General features: G+C 40.0%; 1 protein-coding gene across 2 annotated transcripts in view; it reads right to left on the bottom strand.

The window, feature by feature from the left end:
* The window catches only part of myo1ea (myosin IEa), a 52,071-nt gene that overhangs the window by 23,015 nt on the left and 12,379 nt on the right, over positions 1 to 16,677 (bottom strand). For both annotated transcript variants that reach the window (XM_080493380.1, XM_080493381.1), the window contains exons 2-9: positions 13,776 to 13,919; positions 12,666 to 12,755; positions 11,065 to 11,159; positions 6,230 to 6,317; positions 3,885 to 3,974; positions 2,675 to 2,806; positions 2,263 to 2,397; positions 1,896 to 2,028 (exon numbers count right to left, since the gene is read on the bottom strand). In XM_080493380.1, the coding sequence (XP_080349506.1) occupies positions 1,896 to 2,028; positions 2,263 to 2,397; positions 2,675 to 2,806; positions 3,885 to 3,974; positions 6,230 to 6,317; positions 11,065 to 11,159; positions 12,666 to 12,755; positions 13,776 to 13,919 (907 nt within the window). The remainder of the gene's footprint in view (positions 1 to 1,895; positions 2,029 to 2,262; positions 2,398 to 2,674; positions 2,807 to 3,884; positions 3,975 to 6,229; positions 6,318 to 11,064; positions 11,160 to 12,665; positions 12,756 to 13,775; positions 13,920 to 16,677) is intronic.

Here is a 16,677-nt window from a genome sequence, read left to right as displayed (position 1 = left end):
AGCCCTGAATTAACACAATAAAAGTTTAGGGAGTGAAAGTGGTGAGAGAAAAATATCTCTGAAAAGCAAACTGAAAAGGGCATCTCAGGACACCAGCAGGCAGAGAAAAATCCAAAAAAGAAAGAAATCACGCCGACCCAGAGTCCACCTGAGTGTCGTCATGACCATCTAAAGCCACCGCATCCGAGTTGTGAGCCAGAGTGGAAGGAACGAGTTACAAATACAGAACTCACATTACTGGAATGAAGTCATATTTTTGGGAACTTGTACTTTAATGATTTTTTTTTTTTTAAAGACATAATGTGACTCATACTCTGGTACAATTTACACCATGTAGTCTACTTTGCTACTTTTTCTTAATAAGTTACAACTGAGTTTGTCTCAAAATGAAAACATGTTGATGTGCATTTTTGTAGCAATGAACTTCAGAGAAAATGTCCGATTTACACCTACATTCTGTATCATTTCATATAGTTTACCGTTTGTCCTAGAAATGTACTTTGAACGTAGATATTTTATTAATGAAAATCAACTTAAAAGCCTCCCATTGATTATGCACTTAAATCTTGTTCAAAAGTACGTAATACTCGGGAGTACTTTTTACCTTTTAAATTGTGACTGAGAACAGTTTAGGTAATCCTCCAGTGTACAGCTATTCAGTATTCTGTCCACCTCTGATTTTAAGCGACTCAACAACATGACTCATGGGACTTTTGCCGGGGCCTACTCGACTCACCCTCAACCATTTTCAATTTAAGCTATATCGTCTTTATACACGATACCACTCTCCTTGTCTCACTCTCCTTATTTCCCTCCTCTCGCTCTGTATCTTCCTGCAGGATCTCTGACATTTGGAACTAGAAGTTTGTGATCCGAGCCTCCTGCCCCCATCATGCCCGTCTGTCTCCGTCTTATTCTTTTCTTTCTTACGGTCTCCTAAACTCAAACCGAACAGCAGAAAGCCACCAGCCCGGTTCCGAAGAGGTTTCCTTATAGCGCTGGCTGTGGCTCAGTTTCTAGAGTGGGTCGTCTTTCTTTCTCTTTTTGCAAGGTTGTGGGTTTGATCCAGCATCTCCGCTATCCACTGAGCCTCAAATTGCTCCCAATGGATTTGGTCGCCTTACACAGCAGCTGTCACCAGTGGTGTGTCTAACAATGTAAAGTGCTTTGGGGACTGCTGAAGCAGCAGAAATGCCCTATCTAATTGAAATCCAGGAGAGTTTTCCCTCTCCGCTGTGTGCTGTGCCTGCTCATGTGAGGTTGTTGAGTTTTCTCTGCGTTAAACAATGACCACCCGGCACTTTGTTTCAAATGGATCTCCACAACCACAAAACAGATAACCAATTAATCTAATACACACACTTATGACAGCAAGAGGGTGAGTCGCCTCGACACTTGGGACTCGCAGATTTTTCACTTTTCAAAGCAGCTTGAATATTTAATTTGATATGAGGAATTCAAATTATCTGGCAGGTTAACCATCTGGAGATTTTGGAATTTTTCTAATAATCAGATGTATTGTTTTAATTTGTTTATTGCTTTATTTCAATGCTGTGCAGTTTACATTCCTTTCAATTTGCTTCCATGTAACCTATTTATATGGAGCCAGACGTGAATGCCTAAAGAGAAGGGGAACAATGTTTCTGAATGAGTGTTCAATGTGTTCTTCCCATACGAACACACGGTCATAAAACAGCCACTGATTGCCAGAACAAATAAAAAGAACCAGAACAAACGTAGAAAGTCTATTTTTGTCTGCCCCTCCCTGGTAAAAGTTAAACAGAAAACTAAAAATACATTTTGTGAGCTTCGCTTGTTGCCGTATGCTAATCCAGTGTAAACCACATCAAACACAAAATTAGGCAGCTTTCAGCTCATTGTGCAAGCCAACTTACACTCTTCACTCTCCACAGCAGCGTAGTTGCCCGACTCCTTGAAGCTGATGTTTCCCAGGTGGAGGACGCCGGCAACAATCTGCAGCACCATGGCACGGTCCTCAAACGAGATGCCAATAACATCCATAGCATGCTGGGGAAACAAAGGAAGACAATCTCGCTAAATCAGGGCCGTACAGTGGGTTTACTCACTCCTTGCTCACGTCTTCTAATTAGTCCTGTTGCGGTCTCACCGGTAAACAAAAACAGGAGGAGATTGTTAGAAAAGAAAACAAAGGAGGAGTGTGAAGGAGAGAGAGGAATGTAAAGGGAAGCTCATGAGCTGCGATGACCACTGGTTTGAGATGAATGAGGAATGTGACCGTACCACTGTCTCCTGGAAGTCACTCTTGTCATTGATGTCGTCCACTTTGTAGGAACCCGACTGATTGAGGTAAGTGTAGTAATCCAGGCTTGTGATTCCCAGACTGTTCTTCTGCTCTGCACTGGCTCCTTCGATCAACTGCAGGGTAGAAATCAATCACATAATTGCACTTGAGGACACGAGTCCTAACTGTAGTGTGATTATTATGCATTAGTTGTGTTCTCCGTTTGAAGAGCAGTTAACGATTTTATCTTTTCCAGCAAGCTCGAGTCCTGCTAAAAAGAAAAACCAGATTGACCATTTCTTGCGGCCAAAAGCCTGTCCAATGTGTCCTGAAATCCCCTCACACAACCATTTTCACAAGACAGATGTGTCCCACTCGCTCCTCCGTTCCAAAGCAAAAAAAAAGCCTCACCTGATAAAATATATGGAAACTCCTTTCTCCAGGATTTCTCATCACGACACGGGACTTCTCCAGAAGGAAGTTGGAGATTTTCCCCCCGTCTGGTTCGCCACCGGAGCTGAACTGGATCTCAAAGTATTTTCCCTGATGGATCAAAGCATGTTTTTTTTGTTGTTTTTTTTTTTTTAAGTTCTACAGAGTGCTGCAATAAAGCTTAATAGCCACAGAGCTATAGAGTCTGTATTACTGGCACCTGGCTCTTGTAGGGTTGTGGGTGCTTGTGTGTACATTTATGTAAACGTCTGATCCTGCTCTTTGTCTTGCTTTCGTCTACAGACAAGCGCCTGTAATGTAATATCTTCTGCACCAGCCAAACTGGGGCAGAAGCCCAAAACTGAACAGAGACACTATTTATTCAAAGACAGTATTTCACAAGTAGTAATCTCATGCCATTAGTGCCAGACCAATATTTCTTCTTCCAAACGGGAACTAAAAACATCTGTTTAGTATCTGCTTTGTATGCAAACCTTAAAACTCAAACAATAAACATAAGAGTTCTGAGACGATGTTTTCTAAAATAGGCCTTTCCTTGTTTTTACGGGCATGTTGACCATAACTCTTGGTCAGTAGAGGAGGATCTGCCTTCACGGTCCTGCATGTGAATCCTGCTTTGCAATGTGTCCTTACGGAACTTCTGGTTAACCAGGATTCACGTGAGGTTTGCTGCCTCATGCAAAAAAATTAAAAAGCCATTACTCTAAATCCTAAGGTGTGACACAGAAACACGTCCTCAAACATTTTCAGAGTGACGAGTCATCATCTCTGTAGTGTCTCTGTGTTCAGGTTACTTTTATAATAAATACTGAGGGTTTTTTTATTGCTTCATTTTTGGAACTTTTTTGTTTAAATGGGGCAAACTTATATTAACTTTATTTTTCCCCACGTGATTAATGTATTGTTTTATGCTGTTTTTAGCAGAGCTTTTGTTCTTCCCTCCAACTGAGAAGGGTTCATTTATACAGAGTTAATGGAGCAAGTGCAGACCTCCAGTTACTACCCATAAAAAGATGGAGACAAGGGGCAGACAGAGGAGGACTGAAGGAGAGCAAGAAACAACTTTTCAGTTCATAACTTCTGTTTCTGTTCTTTTGCTGATTTCCCAAGAACCATTTTTGAGTTGAGCAAAGAGGTTCAAAGGCTAACTGAGAAATGAAAGCCTTACAAATCTGCTGGAGTTGTTGTTCCTCACAGTCTTGGCATTGCCGAAGGCCTCAAGCAGCGGGTTGGACTGCAGGATGATGTCCTTGACGTGCTGCAGACAGACATGGACACATTCAGCTGTGAGCCACATCACACACAGACGGTGCAGCAGGTAGAGACGCCAAACACACACTTCACACCCTCAGCGTCACACTGGAACGTACGGATGTCTCTGGAACTTTCCACTCAAGTGTGTGTGTGTGTGTGTGTGTGTGTGTGTGTGTGTGTGTGTGTGTGTCACATTTACAGACAGACAAACCAAGTCTGGCAGGCAGTATGTTTCCAGTGAGCCTTGCACACATGAGTTTCAAATCAGTGCAACAGACACAGCAGATATTCCCACTTGCATGATTGTTCACAGAAGCTGTGCTGCATTTCTTGGTATCTTTTGTGTGCTCAAAATTGGTTCTGAATGAAATAAAAACATCATATCCTGTTTAGAGTTTTAACCAATAACCGGCCTCATAATTTTTGACTGCAGCAGCAGTGCAATGTAAGTGGCAAAAGGAACACTTAAATCACTGGAGTTTTCTGTGATTTCAAAGAACCAATTTAGTTGTAGCTAATCGTTTGGGGGACTTTTGGTGTTTGGAAGCTGCAGACATGCACTTTGGTCAATCTGAAGTGCATTTAATAAGAAGGATTGTCATTTTGGCACAGTGACTAACTTCAATATGGTATTGAGACAGGATTCAATAATCCAGGGAAGGAGGAAGGAAGGCAGAAGGAACACTTCGTACTGAAAAATACAACGGATTACTAACGCCAGCTTATGTCAAAGCTTGGCAAAGGACACTTTTCAATACAGATAACAATCCAACAAAGATTCTTACTTGGCTCTCAGAGTGCTGTTATACTGGCATTTAAAAAAGAGTTTCTAAAATAAAAAGGGGGGGTGGCAGAGGTTTCAGCTATTGGGCTTGTTTAATGTGGATCAACTTCTAAGTTTCTTTTAGGGAGGCTGACACAGTCTCAACGTTTAAGATGAGGCTTGACACCTTCCGCTTTTATAAAGCTGGAGCCTTTAGCTCAGGTTAAGTCTGAAGTTATTAAAAAAAAATCCAACTCTTGTGCTACGTTTAACTGTTAGGCTGATATTATTTATGTGAACATTTTATTGTAGTGTCACATTAGCTGTCCAATGACCGATTCACTCATTAGGTTCTGCTGAAGTTCACAGTTTAGTTGGAAAAAAAATGCTCTATAAAACATTTGAAAAAAAAAACTAACAAAACAGCAGAGGTGAACTGCAAACAGCAGCATACGCGTTAAAAAAGTGTTACAATAGAACAATAGATTTACTGTAGAAACCAGTGAATGTCGATTTCATTTACTTCGATTATTAATGTTGCCTTCATAAGAACTATAAAGCAAAGTAGTTGTCAAATAGTAGCTGAAATATAGTTGAGGTTCAATCATACCTCAACTGAGCCGTTTTTGAATAACTGTTATGAGCAGTGTGATGCGATCATTTAGTGACAGGTGAGCTGCAGTGACTTTTTCTCTTTTTGAAATGATTTTTTCACACACGTGTAAGCATATATCATCAACACACCGCATGGGAATGCATGTGCAGAACAATTTGTGCAACGCCTCCAGGAAACATTTGAATAGTACGTGATACTGAACACTGTGCTGGAAGAGGTGGAGAAGACAAGCGGTGAGGTATGATTGTGGTCAGGTGCATATCTGCTGTAATCATGATATATCTTTAAATAGAGATTCTCAAGAGCCTCTTTTTTTTCTAAGTTGTTCAAAAATACACATTTCCACTGTGATTGGTAACTCTGTAAACTGAACCAATACTACTGCTGAGCAAGTATAACATAAACGTGTAACGTGGGTTTTATTCCACTTCACTGAGCAGCTGTACAGTTAAACATGAAGCCAAAAAGGGATTTCTTATGCTCCTTGTTGGAATCAGTTCTGAGTGGATTAAATATAAAAAATCCCACCGGCATCATGGTGAAGGCATTTCCTCATCAAACTTTAGATCTCTATCAAGCTTAGAAAATGGACATCTGTTAGTTTGGGGGGCCGCCAGATGGCTGAGGGGGCTGGGACCAATAAGAGGCTGCTGATGGTCTGGTAATAGGGTATGAAGGATGAGGATGATAAGACAAGAGGGAAGAATCAAGTAGTCACAGGTTGTTTGACTTCATGTGTGAGAGGAATTATCACACATCGAGGCCTTGTCACGTGGAACAACATATTGCTGACTTATCATTAAATCTATGCCGCAAAGCATCTCAAACATTTCATGCATTTAACATGATGTACTGAAGGGGAAAGAGCGGCTCCTCTCACCTGCACTTTGGGTCCGCCTCCTGACACTCTGGAGACGTAGCCCATGATGTATTTGGCTGCAACAGTCTTGCCGGCTCCACTTTCTCCACTGGAAAACAGATTTAAACTTTGTTTCTTTGCACAGAAAAACCCAGAGACGAATTTAAAAATATTACATGATACCTGAATATGTTCTCAAATATCAGTTCTGTTGTGTTCTCTGGCATCGCAACTATTCAGTGAGAACTAGTGAGGTGAACTTTGTGTAGAATCAATACAAGAGGACAAATACAGCCCACTTTCATTTCAGGTGGGCAACACTACTAAAACAACAGCATAACCTATAAATAACAAGAATTCCCACTGATTCCCTTTGTTTTTGTGCAAACAGGTACATAGTGAAGAAGTCTACACTTAAATATATATATATATATATTTTTTTTTTTAACAGAAGATGAACAAGTTGGTTGAATGTTGAATATCTAGAGACAATAGCAGTATTATGTACTAATTTGATAAATTAAATTAAAGAGACTTGTGAGAAGCAATCATATTTAATATTTTCTCTTTTGTACTTTTAGTCCATTCCATGCTCCAATTGCTTTTCTCTTTTGTCCCACACACAGTGTGACATAGACCTTCTCCGAATCATGTTGGGAAACAGCAGCTCGAGTCTTTCTACTGCATAGCTGTAGCCAAAAGAACATCTTTTAAACTCAATGTGAACATTTAACCTGCAATACAAAACAATGCATACTAGTCCAAACAGTGATCAAAATCTTGAATTAACTGAGGTTGTAATTGTATCTATAATATTTGACAACACTACAAACCTTTTCTCTATTACAGTTAAAGATGCCCCTACAATTTTCATGTGAATACACTCCACTCATTCCTTACAAGATGCTTTTTACAAAAAGGAAACGGCTTTCAGCTCTCAGTGAGTAATGGACTCCAACACATCTGTGCTGATGAATGCATGTTGTAACGGGGACATCTATGCCGTTTTGTTTACTTTTTTTTTTCTCTTTTTTTTACTTCACCCTTTTTTCCCTTACACTACATTTGCCTTTTTTCCCCTCCCTGCCTTTCACTTTGCCAGGGTCATACTTATTTTGACATATGTGGTTTGGCAGAGGCTGATGGTGGAGTGTGTGTTTTTTTTTTTTTTTTTCTTTCTGTGCCTTAAAGTAGAGTCAGGTTAGTAAAGCCTCTGTGAGAAACACAGCTGCAGACTGTTAGAGGCTGCCAGAGGAAGTCATAGGGCCAACTCTATTACACGGCAGTCTCTATATGGTTGTACCATCCCCCCTATATCCCCCCTTGTCCCCAGCAGATCCTGGAGCATTGTCTTGGCCTCCGCACTGCAACAAGAAAAGCAAACTTTCAAAATGTCAGTAAATCCTCCCGGCTCCAGGGTGTATTGTTTCTCCTCCTGCAAGTGATTGTGTGAAGGGTTATTTTCAGCACATGCTGTGGACTCACTCTTATGAAGCCTAAATGCTGAAGGCATTGTTAACTTCCGCAGAGATTTATCAGCCAATTTATTACAGAAGGCAGAGGAGATTGAAGCATTATCTTTCATAAATTATTACTGACTTAAGTGATGTGGAAGATGCACAGCCGAAACTAGTTCTGAACCTGGCGTTCGCTGCATTCCTGCTGAACATGTTGCACGTACAGTATGTTCAAGAAAGCTTTTAAAAAAGATTAACTTTGTGATAAGTCGATCGCTTTGCGTTCCCAGGGGCTTGAAAAACATGAACTTCTTCTTATAAGCAAGATGGGAGTCAATGTTTTAAGGCTCATTTTAGTAGCCCAACACTTTTAATTCCAAATCGCCATTTGAGAAGAAGAAGCAGAGGTTCAATAACTTCTGTAAACTTGTGAGGTTGTAACTTTGGCTGAGTTATTACATCCAGTTGATTTTACAAAAGGAAGCATGCAGACCTTCAGCAGCAGACCTTTTAAAAACTCTTTCATGATGGGAATGTCTGGATTTATTTTCATTTCATTACTATATAATTGTAAAAAGAATGTGCAGCAAGAAAGTACTGACGACGTTTTTTCCCAGATGAATTTTCATATCTGACAATTGTTATTATCACTGCTTGTTTTTCACTGTTCTGAGACGCTTATCTTACAAATGTGCGCCACACTGATGAATCTAATCGGTGATTGGATAGTCGTACAGCAGGAATGCTGCGGGCCACTATAATGACTTGTAGAAAGACCTAAAGCACATTTTTCTTTTATCTTTTTAATTCTAGCTGTCAATAAAAGTCTCGGAGTTTGAATTATGAGAGGTATGCATTCTGCCAGCTGTGACAGAGTAGAAACTGAATTGTAAATTTCTATTTCTTATTTATTTTTGGGGGGGTGATGATGAAGATTTTGGCTAGCTTGTATCGCTTGTATTGATATAAATTGAATTTATAGACTGTTAAAAAGACTGTAAATGTACTGACTGTAAATAATGACTAATCTGTGCATTGAGCTGACATGAAGTTATACTGATGTGTGGTAAAAGTTTTAGTGGCAGTGGCATCTTTAAAAAAAATAATCATGTTAAACTTCACTGCGTAATCCTGAAGTGCCCAGCAAGTCTGAGCGAAGGCTTCTGGTGGTTGTTACATTACTCTATGTGAACGTCTTGGAAAGCCTTTTCAAATGAGCACAATCAATTGTGGATTCATGCATAAATAATTAATTTGCTGTTCTTAGCTTCTTGTAATGTGGAGAAGGAAAAAACAACTAGATAGTTTCTATTCAGCTTTCTCTTTTTTTAATGGGACGCCACAGCAACGTAGGCTGTAAAATGTTATGGTTTTTTTTTATGATGAATACTCTTCTTGTTGCAACTGGGATTCAACCCTGGGTCCCCAAGATTAAGGCTTAACTCAACCTTAACCCAATTTTTTTTCCAGCCTGGTAATTTCTGAATGCACAGTGTACTTTGTAAAAAAAGAAAAAAAGGGGGCTAAATATAACAAGAGTTTGTTTTGTTGGCATCTATGAAAGGAAAGGCTCAGGAATAATACTTTAAGAAAGAAGAATCCTGGGAATAATCCATGCGAACACATTATGTGGCTGCGTTTTGCAGGATTAGGTTGAAGGAGCTGATCTTCACGTGCCTTGTTGAAGGAAAGAATGAAACTTAAGCTTACTACGAAGGAACATAAAATCATGTGGACCTATGAACACACTGTGAAATCATGCATGGACACTGATTATATTTCTGCACAAATGTACGACTTTATCATGTGATCGAGGCATCAGGCATAAGCTGTCACATAATTCGCCCGTTAAGCCTTTATGGGGTAGCTACGCACTAAATACTTCAAAGTGGAAAATCTCAATAGAAGGGGCTTTCAGAAGGCTATTTCAAGGATGACATTTTCATCCAAGAACTTTCAAAGTTAATAAAGTAACACATAAACACCATTATGTGTCATTTATGTATCATAAATCTGTAGGGAAAGTCGAAAAACAGACCGAAATAACATATTTCCCCAAAAACTTGATACATTCATCAGTGTCGCAATTTTTCATATTTGCACTAAGTATTTTCATATTTCAAAGACACAGGTGCCAAACAAAGCAGTGTAGATAAAATCATATATGTATCCTGCTTTATCATTGACTAGATAAATTCTAAAAATCCTGTAGAAGTAGTGCAAGTTTCAATCACAGATTGAAACATGTGTGACTGATAATAACTCAGCCATTTTAGTTTGGAAGAAACCGGAAGAAGTGAGGAAATTAATAAATATGGTCACTTGCCCAATACAGAGTCAAGTCCATATCAACCATCCTTAAATATGCTGAAGGAAGAGGGAAAAGTCAAAACACCTCAACCGACTTTATGCTGAATTTCCTTCATCATCACTTCACACGTTTTCTTAGTAAATGTGAAAAAGCGCAAACGCAGGCCGATGCCGACCACACTGCACAGCCAGCAGTTCGCAGCAGCCTTTGTTTACCGAGGTCCCGTTCATCATCAAACCACTTCCAGGCTTTTGTTTGCTGATGTAGTTCATTATGAGATCCACCTTTATGTTGGGAACTGAACGAGCAACTGCTGGCTGTCCAAACAACGGCCGAAAGTGCTGAAGCAGGGCTCATTCAACATGAGGTAAGCACTATAGTAACCACGCTGCTCAGATAACCCGGGGATAAACTACCAACCATGACACCATACTTTCTCTGTGCAGCTCCGCTGTTCCAAAACAATCAAATTCAAAGTCAGAAAAGCTGAAAGAAGCACCTAAAACCCCTCTGAATGCAGGGAATGAGTGATTATATGCCAGGGATCACACAGGTGCTCTTTTATTTCTTCTGAAACAGGAAGTTGTTCAAAAATAGCTGCTATAACAGCTGCTTTGTTCCCATCTCACATCCTGAGTTAGCAGAAGTCAGATCCTGCTGTTCGGTAGAGTGTGCATTGTTTTTCCCATTTGTGGATTCTTTTCACTCATGATTGGCAATTCAGTGAAGCTAAAGACAATTTCATGGAAAAACACTAAAGAAACACGTCACCCGCGGTCAGTCAGCTGTGCTGAATGATGTGGGGAAACCTGTTAGGTCTGTTCTGTTCTCCTCCCAACACCTATAGTGGCATTCAGCTGCCTGATCTCACAGATTACATTGCACAGATTACTGTCTCCTTTTTTTTTTTGCCTCCTAGACATTTGACACTCAGATATAAAGCCCTACAAATAAAAACAAACGTGAACATGTCCATTCAATCAATTAAAATCTATTAAATAATATAAAGTTTTAGAAAAATGAGGTTGTTATGTACTATGCCTAGTCATTTCCTCATGAGCTGTGTAGAAGGCAAAAAAAGAACTCACCTGATAATGACACATTGGTTCTCACGATCGATCATCATGTTTCTGTACATGTTGTCAGCCAGGGCATAGATGTGAGGAGGGTTCTCATACTGAGCCTGAGAGACAGAAAAGCATTACATTGAAATCAATCAACAACTCAGCTGAATCGTTCAGGTAAAGTAAAAAATAAATATATAATAACAACAACAATAATAATAATAATAATAATAATAATAATAATAATAATAATAATAATAATAATTAACTCCAGCTCTACACCATTACAAACTTCCAGCTCAAAAAATAACAATTGAACTTTCACGACAGTGAAGAGGCAAAACTAGTGTATTACATTAGACGGATTAAATGTAGCTGATAAAGTGGACAGAATGTTCATATTAATCTGTTTGAACTGTAGACTTTGTACTCCTATTCCAGAAATTGTTGCTGAATGCCAGAGTGTCCAAATATGAAACAAGTTGGCTGTTTTTCTTTTATATGGACATCGTGAACGACAATACGCTGCACGACACTCAAGTGACACGCAGTGGTCTCACATCCACAGACTGGTAAGGAAAGTCATTATCCATGCAGGATTTGAATGTATTGCTGGATATCTGCGTGCCACTGAGATTTGCATTGCATTACAAGGAGCAGTCATCTTGGACATCACTGCACTTTGCATGCCACAGCAGGCTGCTCATCTTTATCCGTTCATAGATTCACTCGTTGGCTATTATCTCTAAATGTATTCTTGGGCTTCTCCCAACATATCTATATGCCATTATGGCCTATGCAGTCAGTATATCCCAAGAGTCAGAACTGAACTGTGTAAAAAGGTTTTTAAAATGTCCTGAAAGACATGAAAATATCAGAACTTATAAGTTTGGGTAAATTCAAAACAATTCTTAAAAGAGAAAGAAATGAGCTTTCTTGGCTCTTGTGACTGCCCAGTTGTATTATCTTCTCCTGTAGTGTTTGTGATTGACTGTATTGTTGCAACAAATTGTTTTTTATATTTACACTTGAATAAGATGTTTCATTCCCATTACGTTTTTTTTTTGTCTTGTTAAATAAACCACACTGATCGACAATATGGAGGCTTGAGCGTAAACTTCATGACCTTCTTTCCTTATCTTTTTCAAATTTTTAAGGGGCAAAGCATTGTAAAGCACAAAAAAGTAATTAGCAGGACCTTGGTGTTCACAGGGGTCATCCATAAAAATAGTGGAAAACTGTACAAAGCCAACTGATAGATTTGTTTAGTCTGATGCACATTTGGTCTGTCATTTGACTGTCAGAATTTTAAAAGCCCTTCAATGTGCTCCTGGCCTGAAGAGACAAGTCCACTGTCAACAGGCTGGCCAAGAGAGGAGACACATTGGAACAGGCTGTTCTGTGAAGGTGCTGCCAAGCCCGCTCAATGGTTGAGTCAAGTAACATCTGCGCCAGCCCACTGGAAAGTTTGTACTGCATCTAAACCACTTCATTGGAAAGCATTTGTCCTCCAGATAGGCAACCGTCTTAAACTTCCAGATGCTTCATCACCACATCAGTGCCTCCACAGTGTGATAGTTTACAAGATTTAGTGTGCTGCTTAAGATAAGATGAGATCTACTCACTGCGCCTTGATACATCTCAATTTCTTTTTCCCCAAAGTACGGCATCTGCTTGAAGGGGTTGATCGAAATGAGCACAGGACCGATGTATGTCTGGTGAAGGTATGTGTTAAAGATCATACAGTGATGACAAGTCAACAGAAACCAGTAGTACAATATTGCGATCGCCTCTTTGGAAGGGATGTAATAAATCTGAATGAGTCTTTGGCTGACATGACGTTGAGAGAGCGTAACAGGACTGCAGTGATCAGGCCTCAATAAGTATGGAGAGCTTACAAATAACAGAGAAAAGGCCAGCCATGTAACACTGTGAGGTTTTATACCCCGAGGCCAAAGCACTGCTCGAGGCAAATAAAGCTGCTATTGTAGGTGGCCCACAGTGACCCACACTTGGCAGTCAAACCTCACAGTTACAGCTATTTATTGACCCAAATCAAAGGGCTGACTCAGAGCTGTCGAAACTAGAACTCCCAGCCTTCACTAACCTCCATAATCTGGAGCAGCGCAAGATCATGGATCAGGTTTATGTAATGAGCCGTTTTGGAAACATTCAACATTGGGCCTCAAAGCAGCCATTCACTTATTCGCTCATTCATTCATTTATTCATTCATTCATTCAAGCCATTTCAGGTCATGAACAGCTTACGTATGCATGTAGCCACAACTGCAGTTTAAAAGTCAAAACCTCGCATTTATTGCGATGGACTGTGTGAAAATGATATCTTTTAGCACGAAGTCCCTTAAACCACAATCAGAACCGGCTGCTCAGAAGATGGCAGGAATGCTTCGATGGAAACAGACTCCACATTTCTCCATTATGCAATCTGCTGGTGCTCACACCTTTTCTTTCACATCGCATCGCCATGAGGCCAAACTGGAGTCCGCCTGACTCCTGAAGTGAGAGATGGGGTCAGGGTATGTACAAAGAGGCATTTTCCCCTCCGAACATGGCAGAGTCTCAAGGGTAATGTGTCACTTTCCCACACCGACTTGTTACTCACTGCTGATCCATCATGGTGAATGACCATTCAACCAATTCTGGGAATAGCAGGGATAAGACAGGCACAGATATTTCTTACTGGGGTGTGAACTACAAATGCAAGCAAAGGATACAAAGATGTAGTCATCCATGTATCTCTTCTTGAGGTTGTCCACGATGGCGTCCTCGTTGATCTTGGTGAGCAGCACCATGTCATCCACCCCGCTGTGTTTGACATTGTGGCTCTGCCAGTGGTACCGGTAGTGCCCCCGGCTCCCCTGCAACACAGCACACACAATGTACAGTGGTTATTTTACTCAGAAGGCCACAATGTGAAGACGTGAATGAATCAAGAGTCTGACCTCGGGGTTGCACACATGTACATTTACAGTAAACTGATCTTCAGCACATTCAGATGCTGAGATGGCTTTAACTCATTGCTTAGATAATCAGATAAAATGAAAACTCAGGGGGAAATGGTTGTTATAACCCCAACAGAAAGTTCCAAATGTGCACATTTTCTGATCCCAGCAACATGTTTACTTTGTAACAAAGCTAAGTTAAACTCCCAGAAGTGCTTTATGTTGTTTATTCAAGTCTTAAAGACGCTATGATTTTTTCTCCACATGCTAACGCTCTGGTTTCTCCCTGCGTCCTTGTTTTCCTTTTAGCTGGGTGAGTCTCTGGGGAGCTGAGGTCATTCATCATGTGCTATGAGTCAGTATTGTCTGGCTACTGTGGACGCAGGTCACAATGTGCTGCGAGGAGTGAGTCTCTTTCTCCTGGATGGAGAACCACTCAAAGCCGCGGAGAGCATCCAGAACATTAGTCAACACGTAAGTTAACTCTTGACTTCCTGCCTCTTTCGTGAGGAAGTGTGGCGAGAGCACAGCTGCAATCTAAACTATGCCAAAGGAAAGAAATGGCTCATTCACTATAAAGAGATAGCGTCGCTATTTGCAGAAAAAGTGCATCGTCTTTTCATCTTTCTTTTAAATATGCAGGTAAATTTTATTTAATTAACAACCTTTTAATGGGTTTGTTAACGAACTCCTACACTGAAGAGAAGCTTTAAAATGAAAATGCTGAAAAAAATAACCATGACAAAATTAAAGCTTCCAGCTATTTTCTCAACTGGAGCATTAACATCGTCAGTGAAGGCCACACCTGAAGCCTTCACTATCACACGGTCATCAAAACCAAATATTTAACCAGACCAACAAATAGGACAAAATTCCTCAAATACAGTTGCTCCAACTGCAGAGAGAACAAACAGTAAAAAAAACAAAAAAAACATTGTGTGTTCAGTAATTAACTCTAAATTACTATGAAAGAAGGAGGGCCAGAAGCTTTTAATATCCTCCAGAGTGACTTTATTATTTAAAGCAAAAATAAAACTCCTTTACAGACTAAGTCATCGCATTGGGAGATGGTGAGGAATGTTTACAGCACTTTGCTCTATTTGCCCCTCAGGAGGGAAGCAGCAAATTATTCCTGGATTATTTTTCCAGATCACACAGATTAACGTGTTTTCCAGACTTTGTCGGCTGCCTTTCTTATCGACAATGCCAGGGTGATGTCACTGCTGACAATGAATGAAAGGAAAGGGAAGGATCCAAACATCAGTCTCAGGCAACAAAGCCATGTTATGGAAAAGATCGGCCCGAGAAAAACCAAGCAGAAAACAAACATTGGTGAACACTTGCTGCATCATTAGTAGTTTGGGGACCGACGTTAATATTGCGAATGCATAAAACAACATACTGCATAACATTGGTTTTGTTTTTATGTGCAAACTAATTTCTGAAGGATTTACAGTCTGAAAATGTTAATTTACAGGAGAAAACCCTTAAAGGAGAAAATTAATGAAAGTGATTTGTCATGATGTCCTTCATGCCAGAAATATTCAAACTGCAGATGGTGAACTCTACTCTTCTTTTTGACCTAAGATATTATTGTTTGGAGCTGTTGGGATCCCTAGGCAATATACTTCTCACGCTGATAATTTGCTGACTGGGCTCAGTTTCTTCAGGTACTTCCATAAAAAAGACATACAGCTCAGGATACACAGTGAAGTTACAGCCAAAACAGTGTGGGTGATCCTGCAAAAGAAACTTGTGTTGATCTCCAACTTTTCTTCATTATTCTTTACACCAATAAAAGACAAATGTGCTTATTATACTGAGAATTTGTATAATTTTGCAACCAATTAAAGCATCAGCTTGACAGAGGAAAATCTTATTCTTTAACGGGGAATTGGATGTTATGAGAGAGGCCAACCACGAAGTGAAAATAATTGAACATGCTATATTTAACCTCTCACTGCTATGTCTGGAATGAAAGTGCAGTGATTTGGGGAGTTAGAGGTAATAAGGTGGAGACGTAGGAGGTAAATGTCAAATATTCTGATGACTGTTTCATCTGTTTTGACTTAGACTTTGTTTAATGAGGCAAGCGGACTAAGAAAATATTTTTGCTAACTTACTGCAGTGGACTGAGGGAAGAGCAGCAGAGGATAGTGAGGCTACACACACACACACACACACACACACACACACACACACACACACACACACACACACACACACACACACACACACACACACACACACACACACACACACACACACACACACACACACACACACACACACACACACACACACACACACACACACACACACACACACACACACACACACACACACACAATGGACTTTTCAATTACGTGTATTTAATAAATTTCCATTGAGGGAAAGGTTTCTCACCATCTTTTGTTTGTTTTAATTGGCTGGTCTTACAAATCAAAGTTTCCATCACTAACAAAGTAAAAAAAAATTGGATGCTTTTTATATTTTCTTTCTGTAAATGCAACAATAAGTTCACACCGTCACTCTCTAAGTGGTTGCCACTTTGGCGGCAAAGTGAAAGGTAAGGGCGTTTCAGCTGTTGTGGAGTATAACCACTGAAAATACATATCAAAGGAGGCACTAGTTTATGCATGCAGGCAACATTGAGTATGAGTTCAAAAATACA

The sequence above is a fragment of the Lipophrys pholis genome, assembly GCF_963383615.2.
Source record: "Lipophrys pholis genome assembly, chromosome: 2".
In the NCBI taxonomy this organism is placed as follows: Eukaryota; Metazoa; Chordata; class Actinopteri; order Blenniiformes; family Blenniidae; genus Lipophrys; species Lipophrys pholis.
The sequence above is the reverse complement of the archived record's forward strand: the minus strand, read 5'-3'. Positions and strand labels throughout refer to the sequence as shown.